Raw genomic sequence first — 13,986 nt, forward strand, 5'->3', positions numbered from 1 at the left:
AGATACAAACTAATGAACAAAGTGATTGTAGACGTGGGTATAAGATAATATCTCTCATTCCTATATTTCAGGAAACATGAAACCCTTCTGTAAATCACTGATTTAATGTCACTACAGAATGTCAGTAATTTAGTGTCAGTGTGACTGTAATTTCTCATAATCTGTCTCCTTCTCCAACAGTTAGTATAGTGTTCCTGATGTAGAATGACAGAAGGGTCAGGGTTGAATGGTGAGAGAACGTCCCTCTGAGAGGAGGCATTATGGATGGGAAAATCTCCATGTGATGTGCACACAGAGACCCCACCACAGGAAAAGTGGTGGGAAAAATTATCCCCTCAGGAGGAAGGCGAATGAGGAAGAGGGCTTCCCATAGGGGGATAGGGAATGAGGAGGTGACTCCAAGAGGATGAAGGGGGATGGGGAAGAGATTTCCATAGGATGAAGGGAGTAGGAGTGGAAGAGTGATTCCACACAGCAGGAATGGACCCAAGGGAAGAGAGATCCAGAGGAGAAAGTGGCATGAGGTAGAGAGATCCCTATTGGAGGAAGGGGGATGAGCAAGAGAGAACACCACAGTGGAAGGGAGATGGGAAAATGATCCCCACAGGAGGAAGCAGTTGGAGAATAGGGATACTACTGGAGGTAGGGGGTGGAGAAGAGAGATTCAAAAGAAAAAAGGGGGAGAGGAAATTGAGATCCCACCGGAGGCAGAGGAATCGAGAAGAGAGTTTCCACGGGGTAATGGGGATGGGGAACAGAAATATCACAAGGGGAGGAGGACAGGGAAGAGAGAAGAGAACTCACAACAGGAAGGGAATGAGGAAGAGAGATCCACTACAGGGGAAAGGGGGTGAGCAATGAAGATCCTACAGGTGGAAGATGTAGAAGGGAGAATCCTCAACAGCAAGGGGGATAGGTGTTACACTCACAAGTCAAAGGGGGTAGGGAAGAGAGATCCCCACGGGGAAATGGGGAGGGGTAGAGAGAGAACCGACAGAAGAATGGAGAAAAAACGAATGCACAGGAGGAATGGAGCTGGTACAGAGAGGTCCAACAGTGGGAATGGAAGTGGTGAACAGAGATCCCACAGGAATATAGTGATGAGAAAAGATGTTCCCACAAAAGGAGGTAATGCGGACATAGATCCATGGGAGAAGTTGATCTAAACTGAGGTCCAAAATCGGGAGAGATGCTGCCCACATGGTGACTTGGTATCAGGGATTGAGAAAAGTCACACAGGTGGAGTGATGGAAATAGTCACATACAGGGAAGGACAGGGGAGGGCAATCTCACAGCAGCATTTTTAAACCTCTCACTGGGAGAGTCAACTGACCCTCTCTTGTCTCTCAACGGGAAGAGGATGTGAAGTTCCTACACACCTCCTGCTGACAGTGTCGGTTGTTCATGATTTGATGGTCTCCAAATCCCATCAGAAAGAACCACAGATCCCTCCTGTCCTTGGGGAATTACTGACCAGTCCACTGGCCATTTGGCATAAATTTTCACAATCTGATTTACTCAGATTTTACTCAATTTCCTTCACTTTGAAACAGCACAATGGAACAGTTTAACATTTCAGAGTGAGAGAGAGATCTGGTTACCTCAACTCCTGGCACTTGTGCAGCCCCGGTCCCAGTCGCTGTATACCTTCAAACTGAATGCGGCAGTTCCAAAAATCGAGCTGTTTTATTGTATCACAGAGTCCGATGACATGAGACAGGACTGTGCAGTCAATCGGGGTTAGTAGCATTTCACAGAATGAAAGTTTTTCCACAGTTCCCAGTGTATCCTGGGCCAGTTCACGATTCTGAGATTCAAACAGGTAATGCAATGTGTTCAAGAGGTTCCTTGTATCATCTTCACCAGCAGAGTTATGTATCTGGTGCTTAACCTTGTCCTTCACCCACTCAATCACTCCGCAGATTGTTTGATGATGGAATGGACCAAGAAACTCCTCCAGGACCTGAGCTGTCATTGAGGAAGAGAGACCAGCAACAAAACGTAGAAATACCTCAAATCGCCCATCTGTGGTGTTGTGGGCTCCAGTGAGGAATTTCAGGATATTTCCTGGATGTATATTCAGAAATTGTGTGAGTGCAGCTACAAATTCTTGGATGGTGAGGTGCGGGAATGTGTATACCACACACCAGGCAGAATCCTCACTTTCCATCAGGAACCCAGACAGGAACTGGGAAGGGTGTAGAACGTAGTTGATCAAATCACCATCTGTAAACACAATCTTCTTCTCAAACACTCCTCTGAAGGCCATCTGACCAACCCTGAGTAACACATCACGGGGGTTTTCGATCTCTCGGCCGTGGTTTTTCAGGATGTTGTAAATATAGTAGGAGTACAGTTGGGTGATGGTCTTGGGAATTTGCTGTGGTTCCCTGACTCTTTGTGCGAAGAAGGGGCCTAATGCCAGAGCGAGGATCCAGCAGTAGGAGGGGTTGTAGCTCATGGTGTACAGGATCTCGTTCTCCTTCACGTGTTTGAAAACATCTGCTGCCACCGTCTCATCTTCAAAATGCTTGATGAAATATTCCTTGCGTTCTTCACGAGAAAATCCCAGGATTTCAGCCCAGACACTGATCTCTGCTTTTTTCAGTAAATGGAGCACAGTGGGGCGGGTTGTCAGCAGCACTGAACACCCTGGGAGCAGATTGTGCTGGATTAAACTGTACACTATATCAGACACCTCACACCGGAAGTCAGTATCTGTGCATGCCAACTGAGGTCTAGTGTCCCTCTGACTCTTGGAAAAATCGATTCTGTGTTTGAATTCATCCAAACCATCAAATATAAAGAGCAATCGCTTAGGTCGTTTCCAGACCTCTCTTAGAGAATTCCCAAAGTAAGGATACTGATGCAGAATCAGTTCCTTCAAGCTAATTCTGCAGGCAATGGAGTTTAAATCCCGGAATCTGAAACTAAAGACAAACTGGAATTGTTGGTATATTTTCCCCGTGGCCCAGTCATAAACAACCTTTTGTACCATTGTTGTTTTCCCGATCCCCGGGACCCCAGCCACTGCTGCTGAACTCCCAGATTTGGATTTACTTCGGGAAAAACTGACATCAAACAGCTGATCAGTCCGTATTCTCTCCAACTCTCCACGGAGATCTTTCTCTCTGCACTCTTCGTGTTCTGTGCCTCTTGCCCGCAGTTCATGTTCCACCAGTCTCCGATCACGAATGGTAGAAATGACCGTGAGCTCAGCGTATCTATCAACCAGCTGGAAAACGTTCTCCTTTTCCCTCATCAGGATCGTGTTCACTCTCAGTGTCTCAGTTTGTGCCCGCAGAGTCTCCTTGTGTTTATGTTGAACATCTTCCATGGGGACAGAGAAAGTAAGCAAAATGTTAAATCTTGCAACCGACAAAGAACTTTAGAACTGCATTTCAATATTCAACGTTTGAGGTTACATGAAATAACTTAATACTTACATGGATATCAGGAAAAAAAAGTAAAAACCTGCTGATAAACACCGGAAATGACAACGATGAATGTCCTGAAAATGTCCAATTCTCATTTGCTGATACTAATTACTGTGAAGGTGAATGTTCCCCTGATATCCCATTGCAATCCTGACTGCACTTATGTGGATGTTTTCCATTCCAACATTTCATCACTATTAAACCATTGTTTACATCATTAGCGGATGAAGTTAATGATATCCTGGTGCGGACATATGGAGAGCAGGATACTGCATTTTGGCAAAGTTACACAGTGTGGATTCACGGGTGTCCACAGCTCGTGCATCAAATCAGGCACAATGTATATGTGAAATAATCAAGTTGGGCAGCATCTGTGTAAAGAATCACAGAGGAGTGTAGGGTCGATAACCCAACGGAATGACAAGCAAGGAAATTAATAGTTTTCAGTTGCAGGGTTGGAGGAGGGGGATGCAATATGAACGGAAATCTCCGTGAACGGGACAGACCACGAGTGAGCCACTGATGTACAATAGTGGGATAGGGTGGTGATTCCTTGGTAACAGCTACAACTCAGTCTGGCATTGGGTGTGTGGAGCGCCCAATTATTGAAAACAATTAATTATTAATGTCACATATACAGCGGTACAATAGAAAACATTTTACAGGCTGTCCATATCGATCATTTCATCACATACCGTAGGTACATTGAGGCCGTACATGGAAAATCAGAACAGCATAGTTCAAGGAAGCAGTGTTGCAGTTGTCAAGAAAATGCAGTACAGGCAGACAATGAGGTGCAAGGCCAAAAGATAATTAACAGGCCAGCCTTTTGTCTAAAACTACGCTCCTAAACTGTATGCTGACATTTGTTACGATTAAACATCAGATCAAAACAATTTTCTGTTGAACTTTGTACAGTATGTAACTAACATCATTTTCTCTTTTATTGTCTTAGTTTTATTTTTAACGATAATAATGCTTGAACTACACCATCTGTACGAAAAGTGCTTTAGCAATAAGTTAGTATTATACTTTCTCAGGTCAAGCTGATTAACCCCTTGGTCTGGACATCGCCAAACACAGACATTTCTATCTAATTTGTTGGGAATTTCCAGACTGTTCTAGTGCTGTTCAGTACTGTTGTTTTCTGCGGATTTACATATGTAGGCCTAATTGTTTTACACTATTGAGCACATCTATTGGAACAATTTTTCAAACCCTGTTCTCGTCCTGCAGTCTTTCAATTCCTTCTTTTAACTCAGCTTATTTCTACTGCTTTCCACGAACTGATTTCTCTATGTTATGTGTGTGGTGTTCTTGTTATGAATTGCAAATGATTGCGTGGAGTGCTCAATCCCGTTTTCGCTGATAAAAATATATAATGAAAAGCCAACTCACTGCCTATTTGTCTCTTATACCTTTTACTCCTTTTCTCCTGGATGGTGTTAATCTAAATGGGTTCATATGTACATGTTTTTTTAATTGTCATTTACTTTCTTATTTTTCTTCTTAATATTACCAGATTGGTTTCAATCCAAGATATTATGCTAAAAGAACATGTAATTATGAGTGTTTGGTGCCATTGTTATACTTCTACCTTTTACTGTCGAGCTGCTTGGCAGATTTTCCTAAGCTTTGAAGTAAATTCTGTTGAATGTTTTCCCTTCTTCTGTGCTTGCTGATACCTCAAATACTTAGATGCTTCAGATTAATCCATCAGTTGTGTGTTGTATCCTGCTGCTTTTGAATTCTACTTGATGCACGTCACATGTGTTTTGAAAGGTTTTATCTATTTAGTGTTCTTGTTTTTTTTTTTATCCTGGCTCATTGTTCTGGATTGTCCTTTCAGTAATAATTCTCCGTGTATTGACAGCTTGTCGTGGTGGGGAACCTTCCGTGGCCCTGTGATCCCGAGAGCGATGACATCTGGAACTATGGTGCTGGTAGTGTCACCCATAGCGGTAAGGCCGAGAATGTTGTTCCTGAAAAAGAACAATCCAAACAAAATCTCAACAGTGGAACAGGCAGACAATGTTACTTCCAATTCAACGGCTGTGAAGTCAGACAAAGGCTGCAACAAATCCATCAGCTCCAGTCGTCCATGCCTTTGGAATTAGTCGGTTGATTTGTGAAATATTGTGTGCATGTTGGAGTGCAACATCAAGTACACATTAAACAAATACACGAACGGGCTTCTTCCCTCTGTGAGCTACTTCTTCAAAATGAAGAACATCACCTTCTAACTCGATGGATAGCCATGATGATCTGTAATAATGAATCCGCCGTAATGTAATTTGACTCTGAAAGCTGGATCAAGTATGTATTTATAATAAGGTACGCTGTCTACTAGGAGTGTATATATTGAAGCAAGAATTTAACATCTTTTCTTTTTGTATTTTAGATATTTCTTTGTGTTAATTTCCTGTTTTGACAAAAGGATCCTCCCTGTTTCTGGAAAGAGGTCTTTAACTCTGAACCAGACATTCAATGTTTCCTTGTCGTCATCTATTCAAATCAGATCGTGAGGATGTCTTCCGTGGAGGGTCTTGATCTTCTATCCTTTAAAGTTTAATGTTTCTTTATTATATTTTGCTCGGTTGTGTTTTCGCAAGTTTAGGGATGTGTCATATTTGCAAGGAGTGTTGAATCCAATTTTGGTTGATGAAAATATATCCCTTGAAGTTTTATCTGACATTTGTGTAGTACTTGGTGTCTGTTATCCCTCTTCCACCTTCCGTCCTAGGTAATGCAATGTTCAAAATACATATATTATCAAAGTATGTGTAAGTGATAGAACATTGACGTTCATCTCCTTTCAGGCACCGATAGAACAAAGAAACCCAAAATAAGCCATTGAAAAGCATATCTTCAAACACCTAATGTGCGAAGGAAACAAATCATGCAAACCAACGTTGTTCAGAACAAAAATCCATCAAAGAAAGTCGGTCCACTTATCCCCAGTTCCGTGCAGAGCAGAGCGAACTTTGGGGAGCTGTGAGCTGAACTGCCTAACTGTCTCAGATCCCGACACTTTTGAACTTTTCCATTCTTACTGGTTGCTGAAAATGACATTCAAACATCAGATTCAGTTGCGTTGATACGCTCTAGGCCGCTGTCTTATATCATCCTGTAGATATCTTCTCAAATTCGGCCTGGTGCTCAGATCATTGAACAAACCTCAAGATCTGTAATTTCGATACGCTGCGTGGCCTGGACCAGGTCTGTCCAATTCACCTGGCGCCCAAATATCATCCATACACAGGGATCTGTCGCTTCAATACACTCAGGGACCTGTATCCCGTCTCCTCGATTCGGCTGGCGCTCTGGTCCCTTAAGTCTGGGTAATCTCCTCGGTTCTGCCGCATCAAATTGCCTCCTAGTCCAAAGGGAAGCTATAGGCTTTCACTTAACCATTCAATGCGTCCGAGTGTGCATAGTGTTTTCTAAAACTTGTTATTTCGATTCTTTTACTCTCTCTGGAAAAACTTCCAAATTGGTAAATGGCCAAGGTGTGATGACAAAAGAATATACCATTATAGGTACAGCAAAAGAGTTTATTGCCTTTGTTTTTTTTTTAACTATTGAGCTCTGGCAGTTTGCTTGAGCCGTGAAGTAAATTCTGATGGAAGATTTCCCTTTATTGCAGAATGTTCTAATCTATTTGCTTGTTACTATCCAATATACTTGTATGTTTCACATTCCTCAACTTGTTGTATTGTTGCTGTCCCTGATCATTGAGCGAGTACTTCCTCCCTGATGGTTGCAATGAGAATCGGACATACTCCGTGTGAAGGGGTACTTTACTGCTGGATGCCGCCTCTTTTTGGCCTCGCTCCTGGAAGATGTCTTGGATACCAGGGAGGCAAGTGCTCATGATAGAGTTAACTGCCTTTACAAATTTCAGCAGCTTATTTTGGTCCTTTGCAGTGTCACACACCTTTCGACTCAGTTACAGACAATGATACAACGTCCGAATGATCTCCACGGCACACATTTAGACATTTGCTAATGTATTATGTGACATATTACATCTCCTGAAACCCCTCGTGAAATATCACCGCTGCTATGTCTTCTTTGAGGTGTTAGGCCTAGTATCAATCCTCAGAAATGTTGACACCCTGGAACTTGAAATTGTTCAAGCACTCCACTTCCTCTCCCCCAATGAGGACAGGTGTGTGCTCGTCTTACCCCCCTGAAGCCAACAAGCAATCCTTTGAGCTTACTGGCAAAAGTAAGACAAAATTCTTTCTGCGGCACCACTCAACTGGCTGAAATATCTCACTCCTATATGCCTTCTTGTCACCATCTGACATTCTGACAATAGTTGAGTCGTCAGCAACAATATAGATGGCATTTGAGCTGTGCCACGTCTCACATTCCTTGGTTTAGAGAGAGTAGATAAGTGGGATAACACAGATCCTTGAGGTGTGATATACTTGATTATCAACAAAGTGGAGATGTTATTTCCAATCGGTACAGACTGCGATTCTCCAGCTCGGAAGTAGAGGAGCCATTTGTGTTGGGAGGTACGGAGGCCCAGGTTTTGAAGCGTTTGATCATAGCTGCGGAATGACGGTGTTAAACTGCAGTTGACATTAATATTCGTATTGTCCAACTGATCGAAGGCCGCGTGAAGAGCCAATGAGATCACATCCAATGTACACCAATGTTGGCGATAGGCGAATTGCAGTGGGTCCAGGCCCTTGCTGAGACAGAAATGAATTCAAGTTATAACCGATCTCTGATAGGTCTTCATCACCGTAGATGTGAGTGCTACTGGACGATAGTCATTACGGGACCTCACCTTGCTCTTCTCGGACACTGGTACGCTTGGAAGCAGGTGGGATTGTACGTCTGCAGCAATGAGAGGTTGAAAATCTCTTCAAACAGCTCATTGGCGCATATTTCCAGAGCCCTACCAGGTACAGCTTCAGGGCGTGTCACCTGACGAGGGTTCACCCTCTGACATCGGCCTACAAGACAGATCACAAGGATCAATGGGTGCTGCAGAGATTCTCAAAGCAGTAGTTCTATTCTCCCTGTCAAAGCGTGCAGCAAAAATGGTGAGCGTCACTGGGAGTAAAGCATCATTGTAAGTAATTGTGTTAGGTTTCGGGTAGTTGTAAGCATTGTCCTGCAAACACTGCTAGAGCTGATGTGTACCAATTCCCCCTCCAGCTTCGATCTGAGTTGTTCTTTTCCTCTTGAGATAACCCTCCGTAAGTCGTATCTGGCTTTCTTGACATGAAAGCCACAGATCTAGTCCTCGGCTGATTTGAATCTCCTGGATCATCCGTGGCTTTTGATTTGGGTATGTACGGTATGGTCTCGTAGGCACATAGTCATCCACACAGGTTTTAATGAAATCAGTGACAAGTGTGTTGCACTCATCCAAACCCGAAGATGAATCCTTGAATACGGCCCTGTCCACGTACTCAAAGCAGAACTGTAAGCGCTCCTGTGCTTCCAGTGTCCATACCTTCTTGTTTCTCACTACCACTCCAGTGGTCTTTATTCTCTGCCTATACTCAGGGATTACAGGTACCGCTGTGTGATCAACCTTTCCAAAGTGCCAGCGTGGGATGGCACAGTAAGCGCTCTTGATAGTAGTATAACTGTGCTCCACTGTCTTGGTTCCTTTGATTCCACAGGTATATGTTGGTGACAATTGTTTAAAGTTTTTTTTTTACAAGCTGGTTTGCTTAAAATCACCCAAAACGATGGGGAATGCAACAGATTGTGCTGTTGACATGATCCTGATTTGGGATATACATCTGTAACAAGATGATGGCTGCAAACATCCGCAGATAAAATGGACGACGCTTGATTTTGAGATGTTCCAGGTTGGCGGAGCACGACTGGGGTAGAACCTTCACGTCTTTGCACCACAGGAACTTCATAATGATGCGTTACAAACAATACTTGTGAAATTCCTACAACATCTGATGAAGCATTTGTGTACTACAAGTACCCTATTTATTAACAAACAACAATAAGGAAGCCATTATGTATTTTTGCTGATTCGGACAATATTTTAATGGGTCATTTGTGATTTCTTCTTTAGGTCTTTTTTCTTTATGTTTTACCTTATTATAATATTTATTTTTATCGTGAGACCGTCTTAACCAAGTGGGTCAACATTCAATAGTATTATAAATACAGATGCTGTATTTAAACTGTAACACTGTCCTAGATTCTGATGGCACGTACATTCAGGCTTTGCATCTTCTGCACAATGGGAGATGGAGCAAAGAGAATGTTTGAGGTGGAAGACGGAAAAGCAGCAAGGCTTTGTGCAGGACAAGTACTGTCTTACTAACTTCAGGAGGTCATTTGGCAAAATCCAACATGGGAGCCTCATACAGAAATTAACATGCTTATAAACAGTGGTGAATTGGCATTTAGGATACATAATTGTCTTCCCCATAGAAGACAGATGGTAATGAGTCTTATTCTGGCTAGAGTTCTTTGTTCTTTAAGGATCCACACAGGGATCTCCCTGTGGACGGAGGCACAGTGGTACTGCTTTGGCTCTATCAGGCTTCGGTGAGATCAGGCAGAGGCGAGCTTTGAACGGGGAATAACTGCGCAAGCGCGGGAAAGTCGGGGAAGCTCAGCGGGGAAATCTACAAAGCGAGCAGAGGCTGAATGCGAGCTTCACTCCAGGTGAGGTAAGGCCGGGTAAACTCGTTTAATTAATCTAATTAGCTTGGTAGGTAATGGAGGCAGCAGTTAGGGCAGTTGAGTGCTCCGTTTGCAGTATGTGGGAAGTCAGGGCAAGCTCTGTTGTCCCTGATAACTACATCTGCAAAAGGTGCATCGATCTGCAGCTCCTGACATACCGTGTTAGGGAACTGGAGCTGGAGCTGCATGAACTTCGGATCATTCGGTAGGCAGAGCAGAAATAGACAGGAGTGACAGGGAGATAGGCACCCCTAGGAGTCAGCTTACAGGTGGTTGGGTGACTATCAGGAGAGGGAAGGGGAATAGACAGGAAGAGCAGAGCACCCCTGTGGCCGTTCTCATCAACAATAAGTAAACCGTTTTGGATACTGTTGGTGGGGACGACCTACCTGGGACAAGATGCAGTGGTTGCGTCTCTGGCACCGAGACTGGACCCTCAGCTCAGAAGGGAATGAGGGAAAGGAAGAGAGCAGTAGTGTTAGGGGATTGGATAGTTAGAGGGAAAAATAGAAGGTTCTGTGGGAGAGATCAAGAATCCCGGATGGTCTGTTAGCTCCCTGGTGCTAGATTCCGCGATATCTCGGAACGAGTTCTCTGTATTCTCAAGAGGGAGGGTGAGCAGCTGGATATTGTGGTCCATGCAGGGACCAACGATGTGAGTAGGAAGAGTGAGGAGGTCCTGAAGTGTGAATTTAGGGAGCTAAGTTCCAAGGTAAGGGACAGGAATTCCAGGATAGCAATCTCAGTGCCACATGACACGTGCAGGTGGGTTTCTAAATAGTAAGATAGTGCAGATTAACAGATGGGTGAAGACATGGTGCAGGGGGGAGGCCTTCAGATTTATAGATAATTCGCCGTTTTCCAGGGAAGACGGGAGCTGTTCCGTTGGGACGGTTTACATCTGAAATGGAGGCGGAGAAATAGTCTTGCAGGTAGGTTTTCTAGAGAGGTTCCAGTAGATTTAAAATTTTACGAGGGGGGAGGGGAACCAGAGTATAGGAACAGATGTATGGGAGAAGGTAGAAAAAGAAGACAGTAAATTTCTTTGTACTGTTAGAGATAAACAGAGAAGAAGAGGTGGAGAATTTCTTGAATACATTTATTTTAATGCTAGGTGCATTGTACAAAAGGTGGATGAGCTTAGAACATAGATTGATACCTGGAAATATGATGTTGCAGCTATTAGTGAAACATGGTTGCTGGATTGGTGTGATTGGCAACTAAGTATTCCTGGATTTCATTGCTTCAGGTGTGATAGAATCGGAGGGACAAGCGGGGGAGGTGTTGCGTTGCTTGTCAGAGAAAATATTACAGCGGTGCTCTGGCAGGATAGAGGAGAGGGCTCATCTAGGGAGACTATAAGGGTGGATTTGAGGAATGGGAAAGGTGTAGCAACATTTATAGGGGTGTATTATAGACCACCTAATAGGGAGCGAGAATTGGAGGAGCAAATTTGCAAGCAGATAGCAGATATGTATAGTAAGCATAGGGTTGTGATTGTGGGAGATTTTAATTTTCCACACACAGATTGGGAAGCCTAATGGTGGTGTGCCTGAGGGATCTGTACTGCGTCCCATGTTGTTTGGCATATACATTAATGATATGGATGATGGTGTGGTAAATTGGCTTAGTAAGTATGCAGCTGATACTAAGGTAGGAGCCGTTGTGGATAATGAAGTAGGTTTTCAAAGCTTGCAGAGAAATTTAGGCCAGTTAGAAGAGCGGGCTGAATGATGGTAGATAAAGTTTAATGCTGGTAAGTGTGAGGTGTTACATTTTGGTAGGAATAATCCAAATATGACATACATGGTAAATGGTACGGTATTGAAGAATGCAGTAGAACAGAGTGATCTAGGAATAATAGTGCATACTTCCCTGAAGGTGGAATCTCGTGTGGATAGGGTGGTGAAGGAAGTTTTCGGTATGCTGGCCTTTCTAAATCAAAGCAATGAGTATAGGGGTTGTGATGTAATGTTAAAATTGTTTAAGGCATTGGGAAGGTGAATTTGGAGTATTGTGTACAGTTCTGGTCACCGAATTATAGGAAAGATGTCAACAAAATAGAGAGAGTACAGAGAAGATTTACTAGAATGTTACCTGGGTTTCAGCACCTAAGTTAAAGGGAAAGGTTGAACAGGTTAGGTATTTATTCTTTGGAGAGTAGAAAGTTGAGGGGGGACTTTGATAGAAGTATTTACAATTATGAGGAGGATTGATAGAGTTGATGTGGATAGGCTTTTTCCATTGAGAGTAGGGGAGATTTAAACAAGAGTACAAGAGTTGAGAGTTAGGGGGGAAAAGTTTGAGGGTAACACGAGTGGGAATTTCTTTACTCAGAGCGTGGCAGCTGTGTGGAACGAGCTTCCAGTAGAAGTGGCAGAAGCAGGTTAGGTATTGTCATTTAAAGTAAGATTGGATAGGTTTATGGACAGGAAAGGAATGGAGGGTTGTGGGCTGAGTGCGTGTCAGTGGGACTAGGTGAGAGTAAGCATTCAGCACGGACTAGAAGGGCCGAGATTGCCTGATTCCGTGTTGTAATTTTTTTATATATATACAAACATTTTTTTTCATCAGTGACCCGAAATGAAAAATAGATGGGAAGATCAGTAAGTTTGTAGATGATACAAAGAATGGTGGTATAGTGGAAAAGACCAGCAAAGGAAATAGAGGAATATCGATTGGTTGGAAACATAGGTGTAACAAAGACATCTGATGATTAATCCATCTAAACATTAAGTGCTGCAACTTCAAAAGTAAACAGACAGAGCATTGCTAAATGTTAACGAGCAGAGAGATCTTGGGGTTCAACCTCATAGTTGCCCGAAAATGGATTCAAGAACTGATAGGATGGTAAGGAAGGTATGTTGCTTGCTCGCCTTTATTAGTTCAGATCTGAACTGGGAAGTAATGCTGCAGATGTTACAAAATTCATTTTATACTAGAACTCGCCATCCAAAGTAAAGCCTTTGTGGACAAGTTTGTAGATTAGTCCGTAAAATTACTTAGGCAAATTTGAAGAATAGCCAGAGAAGTGGATGATTCAATACAGCGTAAGAAAGTGTATGATTCTTCTCTTGGGTAAAAGAATAAAGGTGAATACTATTTTCTAAATAGGAACAAAATTCAGAAATGAAACATGACTAAGTGGCCCCCCATGAAGGATTTCCTAAATGCTGATTTGCAGATTGAGTCAGTAGTAAGTAAAGCATTTGCAATTTTAGCATTCGTTTCGATAGTATGGCACAGCTGTAATGCTGAGGATTTATCAGGCATTGGGTAAACCATATTGGGAGTACTTTGTGCAGGTTTGTGCTCAATTTGTAAGAATAGATGTGCTAGCATTGGAGAGGTACTTCAAGAGAATGATCCTGGGAATGAAAATGTTAATGTATGCAGAGCATTCTACTGCTGCAGTTTGGAAGAAAAAGGGATGCCCCATTGAATGCTTTTGAATATTGGAGGTCGATATATAGTGTACGTAGAGAAAATGTTTCCTGTCGGAGAGGATACAGGGAGCACAGCCTCAGAATAGAAGTATGTCCACATTGAACAGAGGCGAAGGAAAATTTATTTCACCAGTGAGTGGTGAACCTGTGAAATTATAGCCATAGACGGCAGTGGGGGACAAGTCATTGGGGCTAGTTTGCAGATTAAAGATAAAGGCATTAAGATTTTTTTTATTAAGTGCAATCGAGAACAATAGCCAGATCAGAAATGCTGATCAGGTCAACTAGATCTCAAAGAGAACTCTGATAGGCCAATCAGTTGGTGCACTGCTGCTGAGCGATATAACACACAAAAAAAAAATCATGCGTACATTTAGGAAACATTCAAGAATAGTAGAAATACTGGAGTCATGATGATG

At 42.9% G+C, this 13,986-nt stretch overlaps 1 protein-coding gene across 10 annotated transcripts in view; it reads right to left on the reverse strand.

The window, feature by feature from the left end:
* The window catches only part of LOC132390138 (NACHT, LRR and PYD domains-containing protein 3-like), a 46,668-nt gene that overhangs the window by 1,647 nt on the left and 31,035 nt on the right, over window positions 1-13,986 (reverse strand). For all 10 annotated transcript variants that reach the window (XM_059962738.1, XM_059962740.1, XM_059962736.1 and 7 more), the window contains one exon: window positions 1,602-3,330. In XM_059962738.1, coding sequence (XP_059818721.1) covers window positions 1,602-3,330 — 1,729 coding nt within the window. The remainder of the gene's footprint in view (window positions 1-1,601; window positions 3,331-13,986) is intronic.

This window comes from Hypanus sabinus, unplaced genomic scaffold (assembly GCF_030144855.1).
Source record: "Hypanus sabinus isolate sHypSab1 unplaced genomic scaffold, sHypSab1.hap1 scaffold_783, whole genome shotgun sequence".
Taxonomy (NCBI): Eukaryota; Metazoa; Chordata; class Chondrichthyes; order Myliobatiformes; family Dasyatidae; genus Hypanus; species Hypanus sabinus.